This window comes from Dermacentor variabilis, chromosome 8 (assembly GCF_050947875.1).
Source record: "Dermacentor variabilis isolate Ectoservices chromosome 8, ASM5094787v1, whole genome shotgun sequence".
Lineage (NCBI taxonomy): Eukaryota > Metazoa > Arthropoda > Arachnida > Ixodida > Ixodidae > Dermacentor > Dermacentor variabilis.
The window spans coordinates 78,127,466-78,140,940 of NC_134575.1; the positions used below are offsets into that span (position 1 = coordinate 78,127,466).

At 44.2% G+C, this 13,475-nt stretch overlaps 1 protein-coding gene across 1 annotated transcript in view; it reads right to left on the reverse strand.

The window, feature by feature from the left end:
- LOC142590346 (uncharacterized) overlaps positions 1-13,475 on the reverse strand; it is a 173,888-nt gene that overhangs the window by 13,060 nt on the left and 147,353 nt on the right. The window contains exon 17 of the mRNA XM_075702401.1: positions 5,317-5,471. Coding sequence (XP_075558516.1) covers positions 5,317-5,471 — 155 coding nt within the window. The remainder of the gene's footprint in view (positions 1-5,316; positions 5,472-13,475) is intronic.

A 13,475-nucleotide genomic window follows, 5' to 3' on the forward strand; every position in this document is an offset into this window, starting at 1 on the left:
TACATATTCCTACACCAATTTGGGGGGCTTCGTGCCTTGCTTTGTATTATTTTCCCGCGAAGTCTCAATGAATCGTGATTTCCAAATTTATCGGAAACCTATTTCGTCAACGTAGTTCAGGGAATGGCCTCAGGATTGCCACTAAGCGGACGCCGCTAGAGCACCGATCGATGAAAATTCAACATTAAACTATTTTCGTAATAGTAAAGGTCGTTTTCCCGCGATGCATTTTGGCCAGGCCAATGGCGGCATGGTCGCTTTCTTTTTTCAAACACCGTGTGCGAGTTCGGTTTGCTTCTCTGATGACGTGTAAAGTGCGGTTGTAGGTGTCGTTATGAAACGAGCCCATTCAAGGGAGACCAGCATGTGCAGCTAGTACTTATATTTCGTTTGAACCACGACAGGCGCCGCCATTAGCAGGGCAAGTATCATCATCATCATCATCAGCCTGCTTACGCCCACTGCAGGGCAAACGCCTCTCCCATACTTCTCCAACAATCCTGGTCATGTACTAGTTGTGGCCATGCCGTCCCTGCAAACTTCTTAATCTCATCCGCGCACCTAACTTTCTGCCGCCCCCTGCTACGCTTCCCTTCCCTTGGGATCCAGTCCGTAATCCTTAATGACCATCGGTTATCTTCCCTCCTCATTACATGTCCTGCCCATGCCCATTTCTTTTTCTTGATTTCAACTAAGATGTCATTAACTCGCGTTTGTTCCCTCACCCAATGTGCTCTTTTCTTATCCCTTAACGTTACACCTATCATTCTTCTTTCCATAGCTCGTTGTGTCGTCCTCAATTTGAGTAGAACCCTTTTAGTAAGCCTCCAGGTTTCGGCCCCGTAGGTGAGTACTGGTAAGACACAGCTGTTATATACTTTTCTCTTGAGGGATAATGGCAACCTACTGTTCATGATCTGAGAATGCCTGCCAAACGCACCCCAGCCCATTCTTATTCTTCTGATTGTTTCCGTCTCATGATCCGGATCCGCCGTCACTACCTGCCCTAAGTAGATGTACTCCTTTACGACTTCCAGTGCCTCGCTGCCTATTGTAAATTGCTGTTCTATTCCGAGACTGTTAAGCATTACTTTAGTTTTCTGCAGATTAATTTTTAGACCAACTCTTCTGCTTTGCCTCTCCAGGTCAGTGAGCATGCATTGCAATTGGTCCCCTGAGTTACTAAGCAAGGCAATATCATCAGCGAATCGCAAGTTACTAAGGTATTCTCCATCAACTTTTATCCCCAATTATTCCCAATCCAGGTGTCTGAATACCTCCTGTAAACACGCTGTGAATAGCCTTGGAGATATCGTATCTCCCTGCCTGGCGCCTTTCTTTATTGAGATTTTGTTGCTTGCTTTATGGAGGACTACGGTGGCTGTGGAGCCGCTATAGATATCTTCCAGTATTTTTACATATGGCTCATCTACACCCTGATTCCGTAATGCCTCCATGACTGCTGAGGTTTCGACAGAAACCCTTTCTCGTAATCAATGAAACCTATATATAAGGGTTGGTTATATTCTGCACATTTCTCTATCACTTGATTGATAGTGTGATGATGATCTATTGTTGAGTAGCCTTTACGGAATCCTGCCTGGTCCTTTGGTTGACAGAAGTCTAAGGTGTTCCTGATTCTATTTGCAATTACCTTAGTAAATACTTTGTGGGCAACGGACAGTAAGCAGATCGGTCTATAATTTTTCAAGTCTTTGGCGTCCCCTTTCTTATGGATTAGGATTATGTTAGCGTTCTTCCAAGATTCCGGTACGCTCGAGGTCATGAGGTATTGCGTATACAGGGTGGCCAGTTTCTCTAGAACAATCTGTCCACCATCCTTCAACAAATCTGCTGTTACCTGATCCTCCCCAGCTGCCTTCCCCCTTTGCATATCTCCTAAGGCTTTCTTTACTTCTTCCGGCGTTACCTTCGGGATTTCGAATTCCTCTAGACTATTTTCTCTTCCATTATCGTCGTAGATGCCACTGGTACTGTATAAATTTGTATAGAACTCCTCAGCCACTTGAACTGTCTCATCCATATTAGTAATGATATTGCCGGCTTTGTATCTTAACGCATACATCCGATTCTTGCCAAGTATGCAATGAATAGAAGCGCACTTGCGAATTAGGAAAACAGACAAGTACAACATATCTACGACGCTCTTGCCATAGAACATTTATTTATCGAATGCTTAACTAAAGTGCTGATTACTAAGGATTGATATAGTCTTCGTCCTCGCTTCTATTCCATAGCAAGAAAGATGGACTCGTAATCTCTACTCTACTGCCATTATGGTCTTAAAATAACCAATGTTTAAACTATGTAAGTGGGTAAACATCCAAGCGGAATATACTAATATGCAAAATAGAAATTAGCCTTGTCTCGCCAATGGACGAAAATTATTATGACATGTTCGGCAACTGTATGTCCAACTACGTCATTGGTGCACTCGACATGTCAGGGTCATCCATAGTTAGGCAGGCGTTTAGGAACGTCACTTATAAATACCCACAAAGAATTGTTCACTTTCTATCTCTCTGCGTAAAAAACAGACACGATAAGCGTACACAAAGAAAAAAATTTGCGGGAAATTTTCCGCAATATAGAAAAATCACCAGGCAGAAAGCTGGAATGTCCTCAACCCAACGTTTGGTATAGCTTTGTTTGGAATTTCCACAGACAGCTCTTGTCTTTTCTAAACAATGTGTGCACATTTCTCATTGTTTACACTGCAGCGGGAGAATGGCTGATTGATCTAACCATCATTTTAAGAAAAAAGCTATACGCGCTTGCCAAGCTTCCTCACCATTTGTGCCTGCTCTAAACACAAAAATTATTATTGCTGCCTCTCACTCGCTGTTCCACAAAGACTTTAGTCATAAACTGCGTACTTAATGATGGACTTAAACTGGTGGACTTAATCTCCTATTGTGGATTTTTGTAGACAAATGTCAGTATTTAGTACCCAAGTGTAAGCATATAGACGACGATATAGTAGAGCAAGAACTGGCTAACTTCTTTTGTTTAAAAGAATGTTCAGTTAACAAACCAAATCTTCCAGAAAGCACAGCAGAGTAAACAATTTCCACAGGGCCCTTGCACCGGCCACAGGGCATTTACCGGAGGATTTTTACACAGAACTGTCACCGACACCACGAGCTAGGGCTGCGAACGACCTTGCAAACGCCAAGGACACACATCTCTGAGGGTTATACACCAAACGTTTCGCAAGTTCATAGGCGTAACTTGTAAAGTCGCCAGAGGCACTTTAGTCTCCTTAGGTGCGGTCAACGCGAAATAATTCTGATTCTTCGGCGCGATATTTTTACTTGGTCATGTGCTCGAATCGGGAAAAAATTTCGAGGATGAGTGGCCCATTTTTTGGGTGTGAGCCAAGTCAATTACAGGAGGGGGCCAGGTCGGTTTCGAACTGAGTTTTCGAATTGGCCAAACTCAATCTTGGCAGTGGAAGACTGAGCTTTTGAGGGTGGGCCAAGTCAGTTTTAGGAGTGAGCCAGGTCAGCTTTAAAACGTGGGTCAACTCAATTTTTGTATTGGTCGAAGTGAATTTTGGGGGTGGGTCATCCAAATTTTAGACTTGGCCAGGCTGGTTTGGAACTTAATTGGGTCAACTCTATTTTCGAATTGGGCCAAGTCATTGTTTATGGGGGCCAAGTCAATTTTGGGTTAGGGCCAGGTCGGTTTGGAACGTGGGTCAACTCAATTCGCAAATTGGGGAAAGTGAATTTTTTGGGTGTGGGACCCGGCGTGCGTCCGACGCCGTGAGTGTTCATCGTGGGATTTCGCAGTGCCACCCGCACCAGGTCCAGCGCCAGGTGCGTGACTTCGTCCCTGGATCACGGGGGTTTTTTGTACCATCGGTTGTTAACGCCCGAAGGACGCCCTTCGGCTTCATGGGGAATATAAGGCTTTCGCATTAAAAGCTCGCGGGACCGCCTCCGGGCGCGAAATTTGCTTTCCGGCAAGCGTTCAGGCATGACATGGCAAATACGAATTGCGTACAGCCGCCCTGATTTTTAATAATATAGCGCGAGCGTCGACTGAACTGCTGGTGAGCGCCTTATAACGGCGATAAGCGTGCAACAAGAGCGTGCAACAAGGCGAGTGCAACAAGGCAACAAGGCTCGTGCGCGAACTCTCGCCTTGTTGCACGCTTATCGCCGTTATAAGGCGCTCACCAGCAGTTCAGTCGACGCTCGCGCTATATTATTAAAAATCAGGGCGGCTGTACTTCGACAGTTGGTTGCTACGCTCGTCAGGCCTGTTTCACGTATTCGTTGTAAATCCGTCTTGTCGGGGTCGCAGCACCAGCGTGCGCCAAACCTAGCCCTCCTACTTCTCCCTTGGCTCGCGGCACATGAACCATGAAAACGTGTGTTCCCTCCAAACCCTCCTCATTCACGCCCTCTCCTGTTAAACCTGAAACCAATGCACGCTCCCTCCTCCTCTCCACTTGCCTGGGAGGAAGAGAAGGGCTAATGCTGGCACAATCATTTGTGGATTACTGTGGACTACGCCGCATTGGAGAGGCACAAAAGAATAAGTGTATGAGATACGCACGATGCGTGCGGCGAGTTCTGGGAAATAGAGCCATAACTATGACCCCGGGAAACATTAATAGTTTAGTTACTAGTTATTACTAGTATTAGTTGTCAAAGAAAGCACGTTAATCAATGTAGACAAATTTCATTTTTATTTATTACCCACGACAAAGAAGGCATTACAGCGAGAGAAGAAACAGTCTACTACAATGGCAACTGTTGGTTTCATGTATATTTGCAACTAAAGCTTCTTGTAAGCTGCACAAATTCACACACAACTCGACACAAATTGCGCAGAATAAAAGAACTAAAGGAAAGTGAATTCTCAACGGGAAAACTTCTAGAGGCGCAACTAACACCTACGGTAACTGCGCGCCGTTATTTTCAACCATGAAATATTCATGTTGTAGATATGGAAGCATATAATGCACATGGACCTTTCCAGGTCGAGAAAATGCCATTCAGAGGCACATTGTATAAAAACAAGATGAAAGAGGCAGTTGATATTAGCAAGACCAAAATCTTGTAATAAAAAAAGGCGAGAAAGTTTATAGAACCTACGTTTATCTGCAAATGCATATCGTAGTGAATTAGGCCAGAGCTGCTGCATCGAAGAATGACAAGGTACAGCAAACACCGCGCTATACATTCCACTCCGTTTGTGTTTTCGGTCTCTGCTCTGTGCGTACATGCATGTTGTATTAGAATAAAGGCCAAACTATGGGACATCAGCGTTAGCTACGCATACCTTGCAGCAGTACGTCATTGTTTGGCACCAACAAGGCGCCCAAGCACCGCTGGACACTGATGAAGGCTTGTTGCAAGGTATTAGTGGCAGTGCCTTCATGAGCCAGTGGCACGGCCCCTGGAGGTGCAAGTGAACATCCTTCGTTTCGCGAAAACCTGTCGACAGAGGCAATATTCCGCAAGCTTCTATTGATCCTTCCTGCTCTGAGCTGTTCATTTCTACAAAAACAACATTCCTTACTACGTACACACTGTCGTGCGCGTCCGTTACAGACTTCCGGCGGGGTCTCCAATGTATATCTACAGAAGCAACTACACTCAGAGCGTGTGTGGAGCTCAAAACACTGCGGAAATTACAATGCCCCGATGCTTCACGAAGCAGCAGTGTTGAGCGCGCCCAGCTCCCCAGTCCATTATATATATATATCTATATATATATATATGTAGCATAGCTGTGGGTGAGATGGGCTACCCAGATAATTTCGGAGACAGCACCGCAGCGTAAACTCAGCTTCAAAATGTTTCCTGCCGCAATAAAGGAGCTAACGAGCGAACCATTTTTGTCAAGGTTAATTAAAGCGCCCTAATGGAGCAAGCGCAGGCATGGAACGAAATACCCGCAACTGTCGCCAACATTCGTGAAATGGAAAACTCAAGCTCGTGGCAAGTACATACCGCGTCGGCGAGTTACAGAAAAAAACGAGAAAAGAAAGCTGAGAGCGTGCCTTCTACTGTCTGCCCACTCCCTGTACATTTCCTCGTTATTTTATTTGGCGTCGGTAGTGTTCTCAAGCAGAGAAATGGTGAAAAAATCTGATAGGCTTGTCATGCTACTGCTCACTCACTCTTCACTCCTACTACATGCGGAGCTGCGATAGCTGCCGCGAATGCGCATCAAACTCAAATGATGCTCATATTTTTCCCGGGTGTGCTACCAGGAAGATCAAGATAACGAAGAACACTCATGGTAGCCGTGGAAGTAGAAGGAACGCTGCCTTTGCTTTGTGTTTTTGCACCTCGCCACGCTACCACGCTACGTGGTGCCGACGAGACATTTTGCCGCATTCTCAGCTTTTTCTTTGAAAAGCACGGCGAAAGTAATAAACGGAACTGATACCAATAAATGTACTTATAAAGCTAGTAAAATTGTAACGGAGAGCGTGAGGGATCAGTTTTATTGGCTTTTATTGGCTTTATTTTTTTTTAATGCGCGCAAACTACAGCAGTTGCCATTTCAACCAAACAAAAAAGAATACCCACAGCACACTTTCCGCGAGTATGGTTTTAACACATACGAGTAAGTGAAAGCTAAATTGAGGAAGAGTTAAAATAAGATCGGCTTGCAACTGCAAGCCCACATGAGCCTCGACGCGAGAGACGGGGAAATGTCAAGGCCAAAAAATTTTCACACCAGCAAGCCCAAATATCTGTGCCGATATAAATTATTTACTATAGTCAAAGGATATAAATTATTTACTATAGTCAACATATTTATGTCCACTACAGGACGTCGGCCTCTCCTAGCAATTTCCCGCTTTCCCTGCCTTGTAGCAGCTCACAATATCTTATCCCAACACGTAGTTCTCTGCAGTACCCCACTACACTTGTTTCTCTTCCGGCATTCATTCTTTGATACTCGTTATGTGCGCGACACATTACATGTGGTGCGCAACTGAATTTTTCCCGCTCAATGGCAGCTATAATATACGAGTTACGCTCATTAGGTCTATAATTTCCTCAACTCTTTACCGGTCCCTCAAGGTCGCGCATATCGCATCTCGCTCTTTTGTTCGTCGTGTCATTCTCAACTTCTGCGCACAAGATAGGTCTAGTCTGTTCTCCTTTCCATCGGTTATGCACGACGTTGCAACCACAACGTTATTAAGGCAGGGGCCGCGTACAGAAGTCGGCCGAGTCATTGCCACTCGCTGTGTTATCGCTTTGGTGCAAGCTCGCTGCTGGTAACGTGGGCTGGTCGCTTTTTCTTTTCGTTACACAGAGCTCTGTATCGCACAATATGACATAATTTCTCGTACTCTTTGCCTGGATATCAAGTTTATTGTCTTCATTCCCCCATAGCCACCTTGCCATATGGCTTTAGTAGCCTGGCTGTAGGTCGTTTATTTCCTGACAACTCTGCTACTACGTACAAAATGTGGAACTACAGCATTGTAAAGCAGGATGGGTAGTCCCATAACACGTTTCAGCGTAATCAAAGCAACTGACTTATGGAATCATTATTGGCTTGATATCTTGTAAGCTATGGCAGCATTGCTTAGCATATAATGGTATGTAGCAGCGTGCACACACAGAGATACGTGCCGCATACAGAATATGCACATACTTATTGCTTGTCAGAACGGTATTCATTAAACGTGCATTAACTCTCATTCTTCTCAGATTAATTTGATATTCCAATAATACCGGCCTCACCGATATCGGCGTTTTCCTTCACTGCACTTCGGCACCGCTCTCACCGTCACATCCAGTAATACACCTATGCAAAGGAATGCAGAGGTTAGTGAACGTCACAGTGCGGGTATGCTAGGAACAAGTGGGGTTGTATTGACGATCTTCGTGGTGTCACAAAAGTTGCAGTTAAATTCAAACAAAGAACAAGAGGAGCACTCTTCTGGCAGCTGCGACCTCTCGCATGCTCTATGCCAAAATGTGACCGCTCTCCACTGGATTCCTGTGGATGCGTCTTTCCATCTTATATTCCTCAAGTCCCTTCCTTGTGGACGCTACTGAATGTACGCTTGTTTGTGCTCATAAACTACCTGCGTTTTTTTTTTTTTTTTCTGAGTGAACATGCGCGTGTTGGGGGTTGCATGACGCCCTCAGTTTTCTTTTTTGCTTCTTTCTTATAGTTCACTCTTACATGGAAACTGAATAAACTGAGCTCTGGGTGCTTGCAATCACACTCTCAATGAAGGCCGGACCACTACGGAACCCTAAAAATTAAATGTTTGTTTCTGCTTATCAATGTGCACCTGCACTTCGTTCATATACACAGGGTAGTTCACCGAATACTTTCAAAAATTGTTAAGGGTTGCCTGTGGCAGATAGTACAACTGTATTTCACGAGGCAGTCTACTCGAAACGGCGGAATCTACTTGCACTTAAATTAAAATGAATAATCGACAAATTAACAAAGATTCGGTAACTAACGTTTAAACTAATTACCTCATGGCCCACCCTACGATTTGCAAATTCTAGCCAAGTAGCGGATCCACTTGGAATGAATACTCAAGATTACACCCGTTTTGAGATAATTCCAGAACTTTGCGGAGAAATGCATTGGCGGTGTCCAGTTACACTTGCGCTTGAATGCATAAAATGCCGTTTTATTAAGAGATTATATATATATATATATATATATATATATATATATATATATATATATATATATATATACATATATATATATATATATATATATATATATATATATATATATATATATATATATATATATATATATATATATATATATATATATATAAACGTCGAGCGTCCTGGAGCGCGGCAATTTTGCGTGTATTCGAGGGCTTCTTTCATGCTCGGAAAAAACATTGTTTAGCACCACGTAATGATCAACAGAAAGCTGTATCGGGAGTATTTCAAGTTGCTCTACAACTTTCTCTTTGGCACTTTTCATCTAATTATAGTGTTTAAGAAGCTGACTACTAATTGATTAAGACTTATTATGTAATTAGGTAGAACGCAAAAAATAATTTGAGTATCTCCAAGCGAAGGCAAACTAAGTTGCCTTGCCACTTACGTAAACTACCTAATTACCTAAATTACGTGGCAATATCATTACTTAAATCTTGGTGCATGATAGTTCATATATGCAATTTACTCCCGCATATGTAGCATTTAACCGAGAACGAACCCGATTTGGTAGCACCATGCTTACAAGTACGCTAAAACATGGGGCCTTTTATTAAGGTATACACATTTTCACATTTTATAGATAATCGCCAAACTTTTATCATTTATGATGGTTACAGCCGAAGAGGCTCTGACCTTCTGATCCTTTTTATTTAGCTCCGAAGACGGGCGTTGTATTATAAACACTACATGGGCAAGAACGACGTTGCGGCCTGGCATCACGTTGTTGTAACTAGATTCCTGGCGCCATTGTTAAAGGTCACCAGCAGCAACATTTCCCAAAAGCTTAATTGGTTTTATTTTAGTGGCGTATGCGATTGAAGAAATAATGGAACTGCGGGACTTTAATTTCCTCTTTCCTTTATAATATGGGCCATTAAAGAGCGCTTATGCAAACGACACATTCATGTGGTTGGAGGATATGACGCAAATTCCAAACATGGCCCCCCCGAGATTTGTAGCACGCTGGGCGTGCCGCCCAATCAGCACCACGGAGGCGGGGCTGGTTTCAAACATTCAGTATTATGCGTTGTATGTAAGGACCACCCGTCGCAAAAGCACTAACTTTATACAGGTTAATGCGCTTAGAGAATGTGTCACGCATCAGGTAGGTGTTAGGAAAATCTATGCAGCGTCTGTAGCAGCTACTCACCTGTAGAGCGAGGTCTCTGAAGAACTGCTCCACGTCGTCATGGAAGCCACGCTTGGCCTTTTCAGCGCTGCCACTCATCCTCCTGGCGGAGGCTTCCAAGAGTCATCACCATTAACTTCCAATTATCCAGGTGGTGCTTTAGGATCACCTGCTAGCGAGGCAAACGTTTAGGTCGGGCATTCACATCAGTTAATTCCTTCGGTCTACTTCAGAGTGGCAAGACGTATTTAGCTAACGTAATGTATTTAAAGAATTTAAAAGCGCTCTTCTTTCGTGCTTTAGGTGCACGTAGAGAAAACCAGGTGGTCCGAATTATTTTTTTTCCGTAGCCCGCACAACGGGGGTATTTCATAATAAGATTATGGCTTTACCATATGTGAAAACACATTTTTTCCTCTCTTCGCCGCACGTTGCCTTGGGATGCCAAACGCTACGATTTCCACTGCATCATTTAATGTGCAAGAAATGCAGAAGCGCAAGAAATGCTGACCTGTAGCAACTGTTTTTCCGCGCAATGTGTTCATCTCCAGAAAGTTGTTTCAAATTTTACGCAAGACGACCATATTTTAGGAGGAGGCATTCGGAATCACTAGTTGTTCCTCTGCCAGTGGAAGATCTCACTGAATCAGGATTTCATATAAAAAACCACTAAGTATATTTTCTTCAATTTTGTGACACCTTCTTGAACTACCACGTTATATAGGAGCGAGGTTAAGATGGTGCAATTATCTGAACACAGAAAGAAATAGTACCTTAATGGATGGTGTTTTTTCCCAAGAAAAAGGCCAACTCGGTGGCGGCTACGCTGAATAACACCGTAGTATGTATGTTGGGCAATGTTTTTATAGGACGTAGGAATTCGTCCTCCTTTCGCGTACAACACGGTTGATATCGCGAAAGCACTATGAGCTACTACTTCACGACGCTCTCATATACAACAAGCTTCTCATATACAACAGCTTAGCTTCGAAAACACGCCTGTCAAAATTATCTGGGTAGGTGGCGGAAAAACTCGAAATCTAAAACGTTAAGATATTCCACGAGCAGCAACATCAAAAAAACTGGAAATGCGCTTACTTTGTCTTTAAGCTGCCTTTAAGGAAGCTTTAGCTCGGGTGCTCCTATCTAAATACATGTGAATGGATAATTCGTTTTTCTCGGCAATCACGGGGCCAAATTTGATGATATTTCTTGGATATAAAAGGAAAACTTAAAATCTAGTGACTTACGGTTTCAAATGTTTGATTAATATCAGCTGCTTATTCAAAATTAGAAAAAAAATCGCAAATTTTCAGAGAACGAGAACTATCAAGCTTACACCTCTACCTTCGCAATGATAAATGATATCACAATTCCCTGAATTGCATCTCATAGTACATCTAAATCGGAAAAATTTATATGTTACACATGATTCTAAAAAAATGTAGTAATATGGGAATATAGCTATTGCAGTGCCCTTTAACACAACGTGACAAATTTACGTAAGATACAAAATGACATACATAATTTGTCCGCTTTCAATGATCTAATGCATGCCGTTTACAGAACCGCGATATCTGTTCTTGATGCAGAGTTATTAATTTGTAAACTTTGTCCTTCTATATTTCTCAAGGTCCCGAATTCTTAAAAATCTTTTTAACAAAATTCAGGCCCTAAATCGAAATGCTGCTTCCGAAAGGCACTAGAGCTTAACTTTCTCCTTCCCATCCAACAAATTTTATTAATATCGATCGAGGGGTTATCTGAGTAAAACTTTCTTGCGTTTCACGTTTACTTGAATAGGCCGCGCCAGAAATGGGCCCGAGCTAAAGCTTCATCTGAAGAGTGGAACGCGACAGCATTCAAAGACCCCTGACTGCTTCTCGCTCTTGCCAGTAACTGCACCTTATGTTACCGAATTGTTTAATGGCAAACGGTGGCGGCAGACGCTATGCCCGACGGCGAGCTTATTGGTAGAAACGCGGCCTCTTGGGTTGGTCGATGCTGGAGGTTGTCCACCAGCCGCATTAAACAATTGCATCGTTTTCGCGTTTCGGTTAATGTTTCGCACTTTTAATATTTAAATATTCTCAAATATTAAAGGCATGCGCTATCGGTGTTCTGTTTCATGACATTTGCTTGTGGGCTGTGATTCTCAAAATTCCGAGAAACAAGCCCGACAGGACGACTTGGTCACTAGGTCCTAAAAGCTTCAAGAATACAGCACTGATGTCCTATTCAAGTCCGGCGCCAGGCACCAAGACGCCGATTGCCTATCACGTCATCCCGCGGACCCTCCAGACTTCACTGCCAACTATTCCGGCCTCTGCGTCATTACCATCTCCGGCTTGGGTGATATACGCAGTCAACAGCTCATCGATGCAAACTTGTGCTCCATCGTCGATCGTCCACGCTCTAATCACTTCGACCTGTCCCTCAGCTGTTCGTGCTCCGCGACAATGTTCTCTACGGTCGCAGTGCCAACTCCGACGGTCCCGAGCTTCTGCTCATAGGAGCTACGCCCCTCAGTGCTATTCTACACCAGCTCCACGATGCCGCAAAAGCTTGCCACATCGCAGTATCCCGTAAATACGCCCGCACGCGGCGATGGTTCTTCTGCCCAGGCCTTTACCGTTCTGTGCACCGATACGTTGCTAGTTGCGAGTCCTTCCAATGCCGCAAGCGTTCGCCCTTGCAGCCTGCCGGCCCACTTCAGCCTATACGCATTCCAGCTAGTTCGTTCTACAGCACCGGCCATGTCCTCGTTGGACAATTTCCGGCGAGCATTTCTGGGAACAAGTGCATCACTGGCTACGCGATACTGTGGGCCATCACACGGGTACTGCCGATTAGTTGCGCCCCTGAGGTTGAATATTTGCTGCTTCATGACGTAATCCCCGACAACGGCTCTCCACGGCAGCTGCTGACAGATCGCGCTCACAAGTTTTCGATGATATTCTTCGCTCGCGTTCCACACGTTACAAACTAACCACTGCCTACCACCTGCAGAATGTTATTTGGCCGCTATCCCCGTTGTATTTTGAGACACTACTTCCATCATCTACGCACGCTTCTGCAGAACATTCCCGCGACGCCATTGCTCGTACACAAACTCAAACTCAAGCTCGTCACATTGCGCAGCACCGTCTCTCTTCCTCGTAGATGACTGAAAAGGCACGTTACGATAGCAATCACAGAAACCCTCACTTGAAGCCAGGCTCCTTGATTCTTTTTGGACGCCTCGCCACCACGTCTACCCATGAATACTTTGTTAAGCGCAAAAAGACAGACACAAGAAAGACGACAGGACAAGGCGCTACTCTCAACTGACATCATTTGTCTGTCTTTTTGCGCTTAACAAAGTATTCATGGATTCGCACCAACTAGCCCGCCAACGCATTGTGCTGAACGTCTACCCATCTTCGAAACTTTCCCCCTACACCAGGCCCTAACAGGTACCGCGCCAGCTACGCCAGAGTTCACATACTAAGACTCTCCGTTAATGGTCAGTCGTCATTTTCATTTTCGTCCACCGACATCGTGCGTGTGTGCCGTCTCAAGCCGTACGTTTCAGCCTAAAACCCTTTCCTTGTAAGTGCTTATACGGCACTCCAACCGCCGGCGGTAATATC